General features: G+C 37.7%; 1 protein-coding gene across 1 annotated transcript in view; it reads left to right on the forward strand.

Annotated features, from left to right (window-relative positions):
- The first annotated feature begins 15284 nt into the window (after window positions 1-15284).
- LOC110959045 (SLIT-ROBO Rho GTPase-activating protein 1-like) overlaps window positions 15285-19430 on the forward strand; it is a 53614-nt gene continuing 49468 nt past the window's right edge. Inside the window, 1 exon segment of the mRNA XM_051954440.1 lies at window positions 15285-15793. Within this exon segment, the coding sequence (XP_051810400.1) occupies window positions 15727-15793 (67 nt within the window). The 5' untranslated portion in view covers window positions 15285-15726.

Raw genomic sequence — 19430 nt, forward strand, 5'->3', positions numbered from 1 at the left:
TAGAATAACTGGTGAATGGGGCATGAAATACCCATCCAGGCCATCTCTTTGTTAGGAGATGAATATCTGGTGTTGTCATGTGGGATTCTTGTATAAAAACGATCTTAGAATTTAGATCTTTTATTCTATTCAATACCTTTTTAACTTTCACCAGTTTTCTTATTCCCCTAACATTCCAACTTGTTATAATAATGTCAGTCATGCTTCCCTGGTTTGTCCCTTGCATACATTTTGCTTGTAAATTTGAAACATTCGGCCAAACAAAAACATAATAAATCTACTCAGTAATTCAAAAAATGGGGTGTAGATTTACACAAACATACAAACACATTCATACCAACATTTGTAAACAAACTTAAACATTTAATCATCCCTCCAAATCCCTGCACCTCATCTTGTGAAGTGTACACCCTCCCCCCTGTAATATGGTGGATAGAAGGGTCGCTGATCCACAGGTCTGAGGAGCAGCTCGTCAACATGAACCAACCTGGTTCTGTTATGCATCCACCATTACAAGTATTAGTTACATTTATTTGCCCTTGTGAAATAGGACCGAATTGTTCAAAACATAACTGCCAACCTTAACATTTCAAAAAGAAAAAGAAAAAAGAATGATCCTTAAGATCACAATATAAAATATCACCTGTAGTTTGTGTGTATTTTACAGTGTCAGTTGTTCCCATTACGTGTCCCTCATGATGGTGTAGAGTGAGAGGGGTCCGGGGGGCATTGTAGTTGTTTATAGAACTCCTCAGCTTCTTGTGGCTTAGCAAACAAGTGTATTTTACCTCCGTGCAGGATCCTGAGCTTGCATGGGTTATATTGAAATCCGCGAAATGCGTTGATATCGATGAAGCCTTTTATAACAGGATAAAATCCTTTTCGCACTCGAACAGTTTCACCTGAGAAATCCTGTACAAACGTGACTCTCTGTCCCTCGTGAAGAATTTGTTGTTTCTTAGCTTCCCGGAGCACGAACTCCTTCTCCTGGAGCTTCAGGAACCGAACCAGAACTGCTCTATTTTGACCGGGTCTACCAGTCGCCAGTGTACGATGGACATGCTCGAGGATAAAGACTTTCTCTTGTGGAAGGCCTAGCCATATTGGTAGCATCTCAGTAACGTAGTCAATAAGTGGCCGTCTCCCTTCTATTCCCTCACGTAAACCAAAGATGCGTAGGTTTTTTCTCCTGCCCCGGTTCTCAAGATCCTCCGTCTTTGCCTCAAGGAAGGAAATTCGCCTTAAAGCAGACTTTAAGTCCGCATATGTTTCCTCCTGTATGGTCTCTGTTGTGGCGATGCGGGCCTCCGCTTGTTCGATTCGTGCCGCGTTAGCTACAACATCCTGCTTCGTGTCAGTCAAACCCCTCTCTAAGACAGTGAGAGTGGCTGCCATACTCGATAGCCTCTGGTCGATTCCATCCAGTCTTCCTCCAAAATAAGATCGCATTGACCGGAGTTCAGATAACAGTTCTTCAATGCTAGCCATGTTAGTTGTATCTGCGCTGCTAGTAGCTTTAGCGTTAGCACTTGTGATCTTCAAGGAAGCAGGATTTGAGCTCGGTTTGCGGCCGCGGGTAAAAATCTCACACTGTTTCAATACAGATGTATCTGACATGGCGTTGGCAGGACCTCTTTTCCAAAAAAAATTGGCATTTGGGTAGGGTACTTACAAGAAATGTGGACACGGTGGTGGAGCCTCGAGCTTAAGCGTCCATCTTGGTCACGTGACCCCCTCCAGTGGAAAACTTAGTGAAATCAAAGCTTTAAATTGTGATTTATTATTTATTTTTAGGTCAAAAATCGCTTTTTTCTGCTAGTGTCATTTGAACATTTGTCAAAAGTAGCCATGTCTTCTGTAAAGCCAAAGCAGGGACTGTAGAAACAGAAATAATTGTTAGATTTTTTTTTATCTTTCTGACAGTTAATAAACTAATGATAACAGTTCTGTTGGTTAAATTATTCAAATCTAAGCTTAAAATGTTTAGCAAAGTCATTTTAATCTACATGTTTCATGTAAAAATTATCCAGAAATTGACTATTTGCACTCAGCAGATTCTGTAAAAAAAAAAAACAATTCTACATTTCTTAGCACAACTGAGAAACTATGACTGATTCATTTATGATCAACATTGATGGAACAAAAATTCAGAGTTTTCAGCTGAGCAACAGGTTTAAAAACTAATTTTAATTCACTAAATCCAAGTTTATTGATGCAACCTGAACTTTAAAAAAGTGAAAAATGTAATTTTTTTTTAAAATCACCAACATTACACCATTTGACACAGACAGAAACTATAAAAACAGGAAGAATCAGTGGATTTGCAGCTTTCTGAGAGACCTTGAACTGCTCATCCAGTGGGGAAACTTTAATCTGCCGAAAAGAGTCCCAATCTGATGTCATTTCCTAGATAATACACACATGAAGTACGTTAAATATATTTAAATGAGGGTAAAGGTAGTGTTAGAGGGTATGTTTAACACTGTAGAAACCAGAGGAGACGTCACTCAGACTACAGTTCATGTTGGCGAGCAGAGAGCATTGTGGGAGTTTATCTAGTAAAGGGGCACTATGACAAAGACTTCTGTGATGATTAATGACCTCCAGACAGAGTTCATGCATTTAAGACAAAGTGAGATTGCAGCAGAAATCACATATTTGAAGAATAAGGAATATCAACATACATCCATTGTTAATGCTGCTGATTATTGATGGAGAGTATTACACTGGGGAATACTCATTTTGTTGCATTTAAAAAAAGACTTTTCTATAGTCAATTTGAGTGTGCTGATTTCAAATCTGAAGTTGGTTTTTGTCTGCAAGCTACAGATTTTATGCAATTTGACATTTTTATTTATTTTTTAATGTAAAAGAACACACTTTAGACGGTGTTTTGAACTGTCTGAAAAGAGTCTCCATTCAGCAGGACTATAGTAAGGTACACCCAGTTCTTTGAGAAGCCCTGGGATGTCATGGCAGTAAACAAACTGTCTTCTGAAAAGAAGGTCACAAAAAGCTGGTCACGCTTTCTGAAATATGATACTTTAACAGAGTGATCAACAAGATTTCTGCCTTGTAATCTTGATGCCAAAAGCTCTGCTGCTTTCCTTGAAAGACCTAAATCCCACACTAAATCATTCAGTTCAGCCTGGGGAAGAGGGTTACGCAAGTTCACATTTGTACAATTTCATTAACCTCAAATTGCATACAAACTAGAGCTTGTAGAGAAAAACTAATTTCAGATTTGAAATCAGCGCCTAAAACTCCTCCAGAATCAGTTAAAATATCCAATGCAACTCAAAGTTACTGATAAAGTGTTCCCCTGTGTTATTATAGCTTAGTGTCCTTAGATTCCTGCCACAAATATTGTTGACAGCATACATAAACAAAACATCAGGTTGAAGTTCTTATTAATACGATCAGTGAAAACTGAACTTTGAATGTGTTAGTCTAGTTCGATACTATAATATAAAGTTAGTATAACGCGATATGAAAATTTATTCCTGAGCTCCGCCTTCCTCTCATAGACCCCCATGTTATTCCAAAAAGCGCCGGTTGCTGCCAACCAATCAAGTTCGAGCTTCAGCTTTGTCATGCTGTCAATCAACGGTTACGCACACAGCAAGCAAGCCCATGCAGAGGTGGGCGAGCTACGCACTACGCAACCGCGCGCACATTTGTTTTGCTTGTGGAGGAGAGAGCATCAGGGCTCAGCAACTTCCAGAAAAGTTACCAATCCCACGGCTTGTCAGGCCAAGAAACTGCAGGACGTTTTTTGGCTCGGGGTGCTCGCCTCGCTCCCCGACCGCGGCCTCCATAGCCCGCCTGACGGCTTCGTTTAGATGCCCGACCTCTGGAGGAAGATGTTGGGGCGTCTGGAACATACTCTTCGTCAGAGGAGTCATGCAATTCTGAACTCTAGATAGAAATAAATAAACAATGTAACACATATACACGCGTAAATGCACTAAGTTTGATAAACAACGTCATCGAGAGGGATACACGAGTGTAATCACATATTGAAACTTTACTAGTTCGTCCTAGCAGATTCATGTTATTTTGGTATTAGGACAAGTTAGACTCAATACAGCATTCTAATGTAATTCCTTTATTATTTACTAAATGTACTAAATGCAGAAGAGGGGAAAACAGCAAAACAGGCGAGATGCTGCAGCACTCCGGGCACTTCTCTCAGGTACTGCGCGCGTGCACAAATAAAGGGGCGAAATCAGAGGGAGGGAGGGACCAACAGTGTTTTGGGAGACGCTGCGATTCAAACTCCGGACAGCAGCTTTAAAGGGGTCGTGTTTTCTTGGTCAGAAGTTGGTTTTTAACTCCTGATGGACTTTTAACATATTTTGGGTCATTTTCACTGTAAATATTTATTCACATATTTTTGGCACCTTTTCTTGCACTGTTCAGCACCAAATAAAGCACGTTAAAACACATTTTTTTTGCCATTCTCAATTTTTGGTGAAGAATCCCGCCACAATTATCTTTCTCCATTGTGATTTAGAGTTAATGGAGCCCTTAAATGAAAAAAATCAGTCAATTTAATCAATGAATCCAATAAACCTCAGTGCTGCAGGTGCTCAAGTTGACTACAGGTGTTTTATTGGAGCCTGAATTAAACAACTGTGAGTGTTTTTTATTGATCGATATAATTTTTTTTTAAACAAAACATAACAAATAACTATTTTATTTTGTTCTGTTGCTTGGGATCTTATTGGTTTTGATTTATTTGTCTAATTTTTTTACTTTTTAAATTGTAAAACATGCAATTACTATGTGCTTTTCATAAATGTGCTGTTTTATTTCAGCTTTTCCTTGAAAACACGTTCTTCTAGTCATATCTGCTGCAACCGTTTTGAATTTTCAGTGTTGATTTATCATCTAACCTTCATAAAAAATAAAAAACTGCTCAAACTGAAGACATTCTTGTGCGTTTCAACAAACCTAACAATGTTTTCTTAACAAATAATCTGAATAAAATGATGGCGGCTCTGAGCTCTGACTGAACCGACGGGATAATTATGTCCAGAAAACATTTTTAAGGATCTTCTCAGCAAACAGAAAGTGAGTTGGCGGATTTAAAACCACCAACTTTTAGTCTCTGCGGCCTCTTCGACGTCCTTGCCAGTGGCAGCTGGTGAATTTTTCTCTTGGGGGGGCGCACTTAATTTATCAAACCAAATAGCAGAGTCGGCAACATCGGAATACAAGAATTGATGTAAATTATGTTCACGGCCATTTGATGTGCTACGAGGGTACACCTAAGCACTACTGCTGAGTCAAATAGACAATTAAATGTGCGTAAATGTTACCAGATAGTGAATTTGAATTTATCTCCCCAGTGTTTGATATGATTTGCTCCAGATAAGGTGTAATTGGTACACACAAACCCTTAAAATCTCCTTTTCTATAATTAAACAAATTAAAAATGTATAAATATGCAAATTTCTTTTTTACTTCAAAAGTAAAAAAAATAAACAATTCATTTTTCCAGCTTCAAAGAGTGCCAAGTGCTTCTTCTGTCCAGCAAAATCTTTGGAACAACATATTTATATTTACATACTCAAATAAACAAAAACAAATCCATACCTGTGAAACCAACAAACATTGGACATTTTGTAAAAAAAAGCCTAACTATAAGGCTTAAAGCAGACAGTGCTTCTGTGAGCTAACTTTTACATTAACAACCTTACATGACAATGAGAAAACAGCAAATCTGCATATTTAAGATCAAAGCAATAAAAATTTGTCACTTTGCCTAAAAAAAAAAATTCTGAAACCATTAGGCATTATACTATGTATAACTGTGCATGTGACAAATAAAACCTATCTTATCTTATCTTAGGCTTTGAGCCCAAAGTGCTTCTGTCAACTAACATTAAATATTTACAATGGAAATAAAGAAAAACAGTAATTCCTCAGATTTCAGAACATATGAAAATCAACAGGCTTTCAGTCTAAAGTGGCACTTGTGTCAACTAACATTTCTATTTACATTATTAAATGACAAAAAAGTAAATCCTCACATTTTCAAGATTAAAGTCAGCACCTCTACATCTGTGTTATTTTTTGTATGCAAGTTTTAATTAAAGGCAAGTGGATGAACAAACCGCTCACTTCTGCTGCCACCCCATGGCCGGTGGTGTGTAAAGCGATCAGAGGGAGACAGGCTGTCTCCCTCTGATCGCTCAGCAGGGTGCAGTCAGCTTGCGCCCCGCAGTCTCCTATCTCTTGTATTGAAGAGGAACGAACTGCGCATGTCAAAGTTATAACGAGAGTCAATGGGGAAAGATCAGTGCGCCCCAGGCCGGATATGACGTTTCTAATCTGACTTTTAATTACAAATTATACATCTTAGTAACTCTCTACAGGCTCTATTATCCATTTTGCTTGTAAAAAACATAGGATATACATGTAAATGTAATTTTAAAAACGTTTTATTAAAGGAAGGGCTGTGACTCTCTTCATGATGTGAGACAGAGGGGGCGGCGCCCTAGCGCCCTCTATTGACCAGCCGCCCCTGGTCCTTGCTGCTGTAACTTTGTGTTTCTCAGCCTCATTCTGGCTCACATGTAGGCGTCGGAGGAGAAAACAAAACTATTCATGTTTGTTGGTGTTTTCTCTGCAGACTGTTGATGAGGTCATCTGGAGTCAAAAGGCTTCCAGAGAGCGACCGTCGGACCGAGTCGGCGAGTTGGAGGTCGAGTTAAGCAGCTTAGTGAGGTAATAATCAGGAACCTGGGAAACTTCAGCAGCTCTGTGACGATGAAGGACGAGACTTTAATCTCACCCTGAGCTTCATTCATTTCTGGTTGGATCTAAAGATGCTGCAAAAATGATCAGCTTGACACCTCATTTAGACTGAATATAGGACTTTTACTTGATCTGCACTGATCAGTTCAGGTCCAAAAGATGGATTCTAGTTTCTAAAATGATGAATCTGCAGCAGAAACTCCAAAGAAAAGATCCAGTTACAGTTAATATCATAGTTCCTGCATCAAATAATATATATAAACAATGTAGTAAACAATGATTTTTCTGTCTTTGTAACAAGAAATCTTTATTAAACAAGGAAGTGTTGTTATTAAGGCAGGAAAACAATCAGGTTACCTTAAAGTTATTAGGTTAAAACATTACCTCTACATTTTTTTATTTTGATGTAGAGCGTGTCACATTAAAATGAGAAGGTTATGCTAAAATGAAAAAGTTATCATGCTAAAATGAGAAAATTGAGTTAAAATGAGAACGTTATCATGGTAAAATGAGAAAAAATGTTTAGATGAAACTTATGTTGAAATGAGAAGACTATCACATTGAAACATAACAGTTTGATTGTTAAGATGAGAAAACGTCATGATAAAATGAGAATGTTTTGGCCTTAAAACAAGAAATTATCACATTCAAATGAGGAAGCTATGTTAAAACGAGTTCTTTTGTTAAAAATTAGAATGTTATTATTTGAAAAATGACTTTTTTTTACCTTAAAATGAGAAAGTTATTGTGGTAAAATGAAAGTTTTTGCATAAAAATTACCTTAAAAATGCAAAAAATTATCACATTAAAATGAGAAATTTCTCATGTTTTGATTAGAAAGTTATCATGCTAAAATGAGAAAGGTATCTGAGAAAAATATGTTTAAATAAGAGCGTTGTCACTTTAAAATGAGAAAGTTTTGTTAAAATGAAAAAATTATCATGTTAAAATGAAAAAATTGCGTTATGGTAAAATGAGACACAAAATTTGAAAATGAAACTTATTTTAACATAAAACTTAGTTTGATTGAGTTAGTCTGTTAAAATTACAATGTTATGTTAAAATGAAAGTTAATGTAGTAAATTGAACGTCTTTGCATGAAAATTACATAAAAATGCAGAAAAGTTATCATGTTAAAATGAGAAATTTCTCATGTTTTGATGAGAAAGTTATCATGCTAAAATGAGACAAGTACCTGTAAAGAGAAAAATATGTTTGAATAACAGTGTTGCAACGTTTAAAATGATAAAATCACATTAAAATTAAACAGTTATCACATAAAAAAGAGAAAATTGTGTTAAAATGAGAAAGCTATCAGGGTAAAATGAGAAAAAAAATGTTAAAATGAAACTTATGTTAAAATGAGAAGACGATCACAATGAAACAAAATAACTTTGTTAAAATGAGAAAATTGTCATGATGAAATGAGAATGTTTTGCCCTTAAAACGAGACAATATCAGATTAAAATGAGGAAGTTATGTTAAAATAACAGTTATTTTGTTAAAACTACAATGTTATGATAAAATGACTTTCTTTTTTTAACTTTAAAATGAGTTATACAATGAGAAATTTGTCATGTATTGATGAGAAAGTTGTTAGGTTAAAATGAGAAATTTGTGTTAAAATGAGAAAGTTATCACTGGTAAACGAAGAAAAAAATGACACTTGAAACATGACAGCTTTATGATGAGAAACCCATCATGATAAAATGAGACTGTTTTGTCCTTAAAACCTGAAAATCATCACATTCAAATAAAACAGTTTCCATGTTAAATGAGAGTTTTGTCCGAGTCCTGATGTTTCTTTGCCAACTTGCTGCTTTTTCAGCTCATTTCTGCATGAAAAGTTGTTTTCTGATGAACCTCGTTGAACTGTTTATGAAGTAAAGTCTTGAGAAGATCCTGTAAGAATCATAAAACACTTTAGTCTTTGATGTAGAGCAGCAGGTGAACTGTCTGAGTTATAGATGTTATATGACGTTATGAAACCGTCACATTTTTACATCAGGAGTCTATTAAAGTAACTAAAGAGGAGCAGATGTTACATTAGGAACAATTTTAGCCTTTTTTGTACATTTATCACAATAATAACCTTTTTTAAATAACAGCCAAGTGTTAAACCTGCAAACACTCAGATCTGTGATGTAACTCTGGAGCAGATTAGTGAAGTTGAAGGCGGTCAAACAGAAAAACAGAAAATTTTAAAGCGTCCTTGTGGGCTGTAAACATGCTGAGACCCTGACCGTCTATTTCAGGCTGCAGACTCTGTTTTCTGTCCTACTGAGATAAGACTGAAAACAGGAAACTATACAGCAAACACAATCATTAGATCTGTGATCCTTAATGGAGTTAGAGCTTTATAAATCCCTTACGTTATTATCTCAGAGGGCCGATAGCATCGGCAGCGCTACTTAGAGGAGGAAACGCTCGGATTCAAGAAAGGAATATTTCAACTTTTGGGCAGAAATCTTATCAGAGGTGTAACCAGCAGGGCGTCAGAACCTGCTGGACTCTGTGGACACTTAAATCATTTAGGTGGTATTCTGTTTTTAGAAATCATAAAGAGAAGCAAAAGTACCAAAAAATGAAATAAAACACATGCAAAATAAACAGAAAAAGAACAAAAATCTCAGAGATTTCAAACAAAAAGGTGTAAAGCAATCACAAAGAGACATAAAAAACACAAAAAGCTGTGAAATGACAAAGAAATACACAAAACCACCAGAAAGAAACAAAAACAACCACAAGCACATAAAAGGATCCTATAAAAGATGCAAAACAGGCAAAAACAGCCAAAATCCAGTGAATTTTGATCAATTTTGGTTGATTTTTTGAGAATGTTCTTAAAGAAACATTCTTTTTTGACATTTCTTTTTTTCAAACAAAAAATGTTCAAAAAATGTCCCAAAAATGTTGAAAATGTGGACAAAAAAATATATTTTTCTTCATTCTCGAACTTTAAAACGGGTCAATTTGACCCGAAGGACGACACGAGGATTAAATATTCAATAAACAAATGAACTGAGCTGCACAATGAACAGTTGTGGACATTTACTCACCTTAAAATACAAAAAAATGACAGTTGCTTGTGCTTAAACAACAAAAATCTGACAGGAAATAATGTTTCGCAGCTGAAGCTTTTCCTGCAGCGCCCCCTGGTGTGTGGATGCAGCTTCTACAGTTGGTCTGAATGTGAAATTAAACACAAGGTCTGTATGATAACAATGCAGGACTCAAAATTCAACTTATAAAATCTTTTTGCAGTTCATTTGCAGTGTTTTTCTGTCATTTGGCAGCTATTTTGTATCACTTTTCTAGCTTTCTGTGTTGTCTTGTGGCTTTTTGCTGCTAATTGTCTCTTTTTATGATTGTGTTTTGTCTTTTTGTCACTGTTTTGTGTCTTCATTGGTTCCTTTGAGCCTTTTTTTTGCATTGTTCTACATCTTTTTGTGCATGTTTTGTGTCCATATGTCACTTTCACGGTGTTTGGTTTGGTTTGGCTTCTTGTGATTATTTATTGTTACTTTTCATTGTTATTGTTGTGTTTTGTTATATTTGAAATTTGAATTTGTATCTTTTTGTACGTTTGTGTGCATTTTTGTGTTCTCTTCAGTGATTCAATACTGTGTTGCTCTACCTTACCTAAAGTCAACCATTATTTCGGTATTTCCACATTCATTTATCATCTTTTCTACTCATTTACCTCTATATCACCAGACTCCCACCTCTGTTCTTCACTGTCAGGACTATAAATCCTCTGTGGTAGTCCTGGTCAGGTTCAAACATGCTGGACTCCATCTGAGCCCAAATAACCAATAACAATCTTGTGAATGAAAAAGTTATTGTGGTACTTTTTGCATAAAAATTACATTAAAAATGCAAATGTTATCACATTAAAATGAGAACTTTCTCATGTTTTGATGAGAACGTTATCATGCTAAAATGAGAAAGGCATCATCTTTAAAGAGAAAAATATGTTTAAATAAGAGCATTGCCATGCTCAAATGATAAAGTTACGCTAAAATTAAACAGTTATGTTAAAATGAGAAAATTGTGTTAAAATGAGAAAGCTATCAGGGTAAAATGAGGGAAAAAAATGTTAAAATGAAACTTATGTTAAAATGAGAAGACGATCGCATTTTTTTTCCAGACAATTTTGCTGTTTGTTTGTTTGTTTGTTTGTTTATTGTTTATTTCACAATTTTATTTACATTCATATTATATGTTGTTTTTTAAGTTGTGAAAAATGAACTCCCAAAAAGCTCACGCTTACAGACAGGGGTCCATGTCCACCCTGTGAAAATGAGAAAATTGTCATGATGAAATGAGAATGTTTTGCCCTTAACACAAGACAGTATCAGATTAAAATGAGGAAGTTATATTATTACAAGAGTTATTTTGTTAAAATTAGAAAGCTATTATGTTAAAATGACTTTCCTATATTAAAATGAGTTATCCAATGAGAAATTGTCATATATTGGTGAGAAAGTTGTTAGGTTAAAATGAGAAAATTGTGTTAAAATGAGAAAGTTATCATTGGTAAAATGAGAAAAAAACGTTAAAACAAAACTTGAAACATGGCATGACAGTTTTATAATGAGAAAACCGTCATGATTAAACGATTTTGTCCTTAAAACCTGAAAATCATCACAATCAAATAAAACAGTTTCTATGTTCAGTGAGAGTTTTGTCACAGAGTCCTGATGTTTCTTTGCTAACTTGCTGCTTTTTCAGCTCATTTTTGCATAAAAAGTTGTTTTCTGATGAACCCCGTTGAACTGTTTATGAAGTAAAGTCCTGAGAAGATCCTGTAAAAATCATAAAACACTTTAGTCTTTGATGTAGAGCAGCAGGTGAACTGTCTGAGTTGTAGATGTTATATGACGTTATGAAACCGCTACATTTTTACATCAGGAGTCTTTTAAAGTAGCTAAAGAGGAGCAGACGTTAGGAACATTTTTAGTCTTTATTTGTACATTTATCACAATAATAACCTCTTTTAAATAACACCTAAGCATTAAACCTGCAAACACTCAGATCTGTGATGTAACTCTGGAGCAGATTAGTGAAGCTGAAGGTGGTCAAACAGAAAAACAGAAAGTTTTAAAGCGTCCTTGTGGGCTGTAAACATGCTGAGACCCTGACCGTCTATTTCAGGCTGCAGACTCTGTTTTCTGTCCTACAGAGATAAGACTGAAAACAGGAAACTATACAGCAAACACAACCATTAGATCTGTGCTCCTTAATGGAGTTAATGTTTGAACATTTTGCATTTTTTCCCATTTTCAAGCACCAATAATTAAAAATGTGTGTTTCTTTGTTGGATTCGTTTAATTATTTAACTCTGTTTCAAACTATTCTGTCTGAGTCCTCACCTAATTTCATAGCTGTGGGAGTTTTATTTCTGAGGATATTCAACCTTTAAAACAACTTCTCTGTCATAGAAACCACTGCAGCCATGATTAGTGGTACTATGGAGCCTTCTATACCTCCTGATTACTGCTGACACTGACTTCTGATTTTTAATGGATTTTCATGGATTCTTTTCCATCTTTACAAAGTCTCACGGTCAGATTTTAAGTTCCTCTGTTCAGTTCTTCGCCCCATGGAGCCATGATGTAGACACAGAACACAGGTCCTAAGCCGAGTTTCTTCTGTTGGGTGTGAATTTTCGTTGCAGTCTTTCTAAACTTTTTGTTTTCAGTGTGTCTTAGATGAAGTCACTTTTCTTCTGTTCTACAAATTTAGTTCTGGGTTTTGTGTCTTTTTCATATTTGTCCAGCAGATGGAGACAAACAGCCACAAATCTGAACTGAACATTAAAGATTCAGTGAGAACTTTGTCAGACGGGTTCTGTAAAGCGTCCAGAGACAGTTTAACCTGTAACTGGAACTATATAAATAAAATAGAACTGATTTGATACTGATAGTTGCTGCTCTTTGTTCTGGTTTTTGTAGTTATTTTGTGTAGTTTTGCAGCTGTTTGTGTGTTTTTGTGGTTGATTAGTGACAGTTTTATATTCTAAACTGGTTTCCCTGCTTTAAGGACTGAACGACAACAGTCAAAGTGTCTATCTGCATTTTTTAGACCTTATTGTGGTGTCTTTTGTGGTTATTTTGTGCGTGTTTAATGCCACTTTCAGTCTTTTTTGTATCTTTTTGTGGTGTATTATATAATTTTGTAGCTTCTTTAGCATCTTATTGTGGCTGTTTTGTGGATTTTATTGGGTCTTTTCAAACGTTTTGCAGCTGTTTTGTGTCTTTTTGTCATTGATTGTTGTCTTTTGTGGTTGTATAATATATATTTACAACTGTTTTGTGTCTTGTGGGCTTTCATTTGTCTTTGACATCATTTTATATGGTTCTGCAGCTGTTTTGTGTCTTTTTTGTGACTGGTATTTGCCTTTTTGCATTGTTTTGTGTTGCTTTTTGTTATGTCTCTTCGTGGTTGTTTTGATTTTTTTGCAGCTATTGTTGTTTGTTTTGTATGATTCTTGCTTCTTTCGGATTATTATACATATTTTTGTGGTTATTTTGTGCCATTTTCTGACTGATTTGTGCAATTTTTTTGCAGTTTTTGTGTTTGTTTTTTAATTTTTTTGCAGCTATCTGATGTCTCTGTGGTTGTTTGGGGTTTTTGCAGCCATTTTATGCTTCTGTGGCAGATTTTAGGCTCTCTGAGATCAGCTTATATCATTTTGTGGTTAATTAGTGACTTTTTGTCAGCGTTTTGTGTCTTTATGGTGCTGCTTTGTGTCTTTCAGTGGCTGTTTAATGTTTGTGTGTTGTTCTTTTTTGTATTGTTTTATAGCTTTGTGAGGCCATTCTGTTATTTGTCATGTAGCTTTGTATGTTTTGCGTTATTTATATCTTTCAGTGGTGATTTTGTGTGTCTTTGACAGCATTTTGCATATTTTTGCAGCTGTTTTGTCTATTTTTGAGATCATTTTGAGTGGTTTTGTCACTGTTTTGTTTTGTAGTGGCTGCTTTGTGCCTATTTGTGTCTGTTGAATGTTTATTTCTTGGGTTTTTGCATCAGTTTGTCATGTAAAACTGTCTTTTTGTGGTGGGTTTGTGTCTTTTTGCATTTTTAACTGATTTTTGTGGTTTTGTGTGATAGTTTTTGTGGCTGGTTCACATCTTTTTGTTGTTTTGTGTCTCAAAACAAGTCATGTCATGTCTTTTTGGTGCCCTTTGCATCTTTCTCACAGCTGTTTTTGTGGTTGTTTAGTGTTTTTGTGCCTATTTTATGTCTTAATGTGAAGTTCTTTTGCCTGTTTGTAGACATTTTTATCTTATGTGGTTGTTCAGTTTCTTTTCGTGGCTGTTTTCAATATATTTTTTCACTGTTTTGCTTGTTTTTGTGTTTGATGATTGTCTTTTTGTAGTTGTTTCGTTTTTTTTGCATCTTTCCTGACTTTTTCGTGGTTTTTTCTAATGTTTCTGTGGTTGATTTTGTGTCTTATTGCATTTTGATTATTTTTTTGTGGTTTCTTTTTGAGGTTTGCCGCTGTTTTGCATCTTTCAATTGTTTTGTGTCTCATTAGGGTCATTTCATGTGCTTTTGTGCCTTTTGCATGTTTGTGCAGCTATTTTGTCTTTTTGTGGCTGATTTTAGCATCCTTGAGGTCTACTTAGGTGACTTTTGTGATCGTTTTATGTCTTATTGTGTCTGTTAGTGAGTGTTTAATGGTTATTTGTTGTCTTTTTGCATTTTATGTCATATTTTAGAGCTTTCTGTGGCTTATTTTGCATCATTTTGCAGCTATTTTGTCTCAGTCATTGACCGTTCTATGCCTATTTAGTTTAAAAGTGACTGAAACATGTCTTTTTTGGGTTCTTTAATCTTTACTTTTAAGGTTTTGTGTGTGTTTGTCATCTGAAAGTGTCTTTTTGTGGTTGTGTCTTATTGCATTTTAACAGCTTTTTGTGGTTTCTTTTGAAAGTTTTTTTGCCTGTTTCACATCCTTTAATTGCTTTGTATCTCTTTTATGTCATTTCATGTCTTTTTTGGTGCTTTTTGCATCTTTTTCCAACTATTTTGTTTGTTTTTGTGGCTGATTTTAGCATCTTTGAGTGACTTTTTGTGATCATTTGATATCTTATTGTTGCTGTTTTGTGCCTTTTAGTGGCTGTTTAATGGCTGTTTATTGTGTTATTGCCTTTTTTTGTTATAAATGATAGCTTTGTGTGCTCTATTTTGCATCGTGTTGCTGTTTGTCTCTTTTTGTGGCTGTTTTGTGCCTTTTTGGAAACCATCTGAGAAACACAGGAGCTGATATCTGGTATTTTAGGTCTCCTTGATATTTCTTTCTCTGCATGTTTGCCTTTTTCTAATAAATAAATGACACAACCAGATATATATTTTTTGGACTCCTGAACTTTATTCCTCCTCCTGTGAGTGGCCTCCTCAGCTGTCAATCACAGCCTTAGCCCCGCCCCCACAGCTGACACACCCATTTAATTTCCTCACCGGCTTTTCATTTACTGCTCCGTGCGTGTGTGTAGATGCGTGTGCGGGCGTGCGTGTTTGTGTGTGTGTGTGTGTGTGTGTGTGTGTGTGTGTGTGTGTGTGGTCCAGTGCGTGTCAGTGGGCGTGTGCGCGCTCCTCCCCTCCCTGCAGACCCGCATTTGCGCGCCGCTCCGGCTGCTGGTGTTTGCAGCGTGTTGCGGCTCCGACCATCAGCTGGATGCGGGTCCTCGCGGCGGTCACGAGTGGGTGATTTCTCCGTGAGTGTGCGTGAACCTTCCTCCTCCTCCTCCTCCTCTTCCTCCTCGGCGTGGAGCTGCGGGGCCACCGAGGCTGAGCTGCTGCGGCACTGGACGGACTGAGGAGCATGTCTGCGGGTGGAGCAGCCCACGGAGGGGAATAAAGCGGATTTATCTCTATTTTTTAATACATTTTTTTTTGCGTGTTTTTTTCCTCCACACCCGTTCCCTCCCGCGTCACACCTGCGACACCATGTCAAACTCCAACAAAAGCAAGAAGGACAAAGAGATCCTGGCTGAGTACGAGAGCCAAGTGAAAGGTAGGATCACCTGCGTGACACGTCAGGTCCGTGGGTTCATCCTGAGTGCTGCATGGCGCCTGAGGGGCAGGCAGCTGGGAGGAGGTGGGGGAGGATGGAGGGGTCCTGGCTGTGGCTGTGGGACCCCACATTCCAGCCTCTTCCATTGGTATTCCTCTGAGGCGGTGACTGCAGCAGCACCTGACCGCCAGGTGATGACAGACCAGGGGATGCTGGTTGCCATGACCGCGGGACACCATCCTCCTCCTCCTCCTCCTCCTCATCCCCCTGGCGCCATGGTTACCAGCTCCTCTCAGGGCGGACAAGTCAAATGACCTTTTGTGGAAAAACTCAAACAGGCTGCCGGGGCGATGGGAGCATTTTATTCCCATTTTAGTGCAGAATTCACTGGATGCAGCTGTTTGGTGTCATTTTTTTTTTCATCATTTTGTGTTTGTTTTTGCTCAAAATTCATTCAAGAATAACCTCCAGTGCAGCCAAATTGATGCTGCCAGTGGAGAGTGTTGCAGGAATCAGTGTGCTTGTGGTTAATTTGAGTGTTTTTGTTCAGAATTCATTCAGAAATCACCTCCAGTGCAGCCAAATTAATGCTGCAAGTGGTCACAATTAATGTGAATGTGTGCGTCTGAGTTGTGATTTGTGTCATTTTGTGTGTTTTTAAGGTTTCTTTTGCACGTTTTTTGTGCCTTTTTGCTCAGAAGGCGTTCAGAAATAACCTCTCCTTCCTGTTTCTGCCACCAGTGCAGCTATTTTCTGTCTTTTGTGGTTGATTTGTGTGTTTTTGTGATCATTTCCAGTCTTTCTGTTCAAAATTTAGTCACCTCCACTGCAGCCAGACTAATACTGCTAGTGGTCAAATTTAATGTGAATGTGTGTGTTTGTCTTTATTTTCTGTCTTGTGTGGTAGATTTGTGTAATTTTGTGGGGGTTTTTTAGGTTTCTTTTGGACGTTTTTGTGTCTTTTTGCTCAGAATGCATTCAGAAATCACATCTTCCCTTTTCTGCAACCAGAACAGCTATTTTATGTCTTTGTGGCTGATTTGTGTCATTTTTTTTCGCATATTTTGTGTGTCTTTTTGCTCAAAATGCATCCAAACACATGCTGCTGGTGGTTAAAATTAATGCAGAATTGAATGTATTTGTGTTCTTGTGAGGTTATTTTCTGTGTTTTTGGGTAATACGTGTATTTCTGTGGCTGTGTTTGTGTATTTTTTGTGTTTTTCTTGGGTTTCTTTTGCACGTTTTGTGTCTTTTTGCTCAGAATGCATTCAGAAATAGCCTCTCCTTCCTTTCTAAAACCAGTGCATCCAAACTGATGCTGCTTGTGGTTAAAATTAAAGGAGACTGTTGTAGGAATTAATGTATTTGTGTTCCTTTGCAGCTATTTTCTGTCTTTGTGGTTGATTTTCTGATTATTTTAATGTGTCTTTTGCATGTTTTGTGTCTTTTTGCTGTCAAATCATTCAAAATTCACGTCCAGTGCGGCCAAATCGATGCTGCTATGGTTGAATTTAACAGATTGTTGCGGGAGTGAGTGTGTGTCTGCCTCGTTTGTGAGTGTGTGCAGCTATTCTGTGTCTTTTTTTTGCATTTTTTTGAGTTATTTTAGTCAGAAATGACCCCCATCCTTCCATTTCTGACACCGGTGCGGTCAGATCGATGCTGCTGGTGGTTGAATTTAACGTGTGTTGCAGGAGTGAGTGCGTGTCTGCCTCGTTTGGGTTGGTGTGTGGCTATTTTGTGTCCTTTTTAAGCTTTCTTTTGCACGTTTCTGTGGGTTTTGCGCGTCCTTTTGCTCATTCAGAAACAACCTCCGAGTCGATACTGCGAGTGATTAGGTTGCGGGGCTGTTTGTGTTTGTGTGCATGTGGCCTCACGCTCTCTGGCTTCTCGCCAAAACACACTCGGGGATGCCCTGCATTGTAATGACCGCTCGGATAAAGGCCCCCCGCCGCCGCCGGCCACCGCTCTCCGCCGCCTCCAAACCTATAGATCTGCTCTGTAACTATGTGCTTTCCAAGTCTGCCTCCTGCTCCGGCTGCTGATTGGTCGGCGCAGGAGGTGGTGTGTAATGTATACGGGGAGGTGGGGTCCGTCGAGCTGAGGTGAATCTGGGAGGGAAAAAGGTAGCAGGCGGATTATGCACAGTGCTGACAATACATATTTTGTGGACGGGGTTGAGCGTGCACCGAGCGTGCTCCTGATGTCAGGGCGCCGCCTTCCCGTCGCCGCCGCGTGACACCGAATGTGGACGAAAGCAGCAAGACGGGGAAGGTTTTTAATGAGAAAATGCAAATGTAGAGAAAAGGGGAAAAGAAAAGGGAGCTCTGCAGGGAGGAGATGGATGAAGTGTTTCCTGCTGCAGATCCGGTTTTCTGCCTGCGTCTGCATGCAGGTGATTAGAGTCCACATCTGCATACCTGCCAGACAGACAGACAGAATTAAAGACAGACAGAAGTAGAGACAGTCAGACAGGATTACAGAGGATCAGGAATCAATGGAGCATCAATGGAAGATGTAGGATAATGATTGAAAAGCTCCTTGGGGCTGATTTAAAGTCCCAGGTCTTTGTCCACGTGCAGGCTTATCAGTGATGATGATGTCGCCCTCGTGTCCTTGAACCTGGTCACCATGGTGACCGTCCCTCTGACATCACACATTTCCCGGCGCCATCGTGCAAAACTTTCAGATGCTGAGATTTTTGTTGTGTATTTCCAAATCCATGTAGTTCATTAAAAATCGCCAGATTCATGATAAGTACACAAAACTGTCTACAAAATGAATTGTTTTTCCAATTCTGCCATAATATAAGCATGAAGGGTAGCTTTAATGATCATTTTAACTATAAAAATAAGGACCAGTATGTCCCTCAAAATCTAAGTGAGATACAGGTTAGTCGTATCGTGACTAAATATATAAACCGATAAAGCAGAAAATGTGTTGTCGATTAGCTGTAGTACCTGGTTGTTCCACCAGGTGGAGCCTCTTCCTGTTTAATACTGTAGAGACCAGAGGAGGCATCAGTCAGACTACAAGACGTTAATGTTGTCAAGCAGAGAGAATTTTAGGGATAGCTAGCAAAGAGGCATCATGACAAAGCTTCTGTGGTGCTTAATGACCTCCAATCAGAGCACATAGAGTATCTTGAACATAAATGACCAGCTGAAGATATGGAGCATAAAGAATAAAAAGCTTCTTGATTTTGAGTCAAACTCCCAGACCTTTGTCCATGTGCAAGTTTATTTGTGATGATGATGTCGCCCTTGTGTCCTTTAACCTGGTCACCCAGGTGATCGTCACGGCATCCCGTCCCCCTGTCCACCATTTCATGGTAGGCTGAGATTTCTGTTGTGTATTTCCAAATCCATGTAGTTTTATTTAAAAAAGCGTCAAATTCATAATATATACACAAAATTGTCTCTACAAAATGAGTTTCTCCTAGTTCTGTCATAATATAACCATGAAATGTAGCTTTAATGATCATTTTAATTAAAAAAAATAAGGACTTGTAGACCTATTTGTCCCTTAGAGTGAAGTTCAGATGCATGTTTGTTATATTGTGACTTTGTGGAGTTGAAACTTTTGGATGTTAAAATGCATAAAGATGCTTTTCTCCTTGACGAAGTTTGGCTGCATC

This window comes from Acanthochromis polyacanthus, chromosome 1, assembly GCF_021347895.1.
Source record: "Acanthochromis polyacanthus isolate Apoly-LR-REF ecotype Palm Island chromosome 1, KAUST_Apoly_ChrSc, whole genome shotgun sequence".
Lineage (NCBI taxonomy): Eukaryota > Metazoa > Chordata > Actinopteri > Pomacentridae > Acanthochromis > Acanthochromis polyacanthus.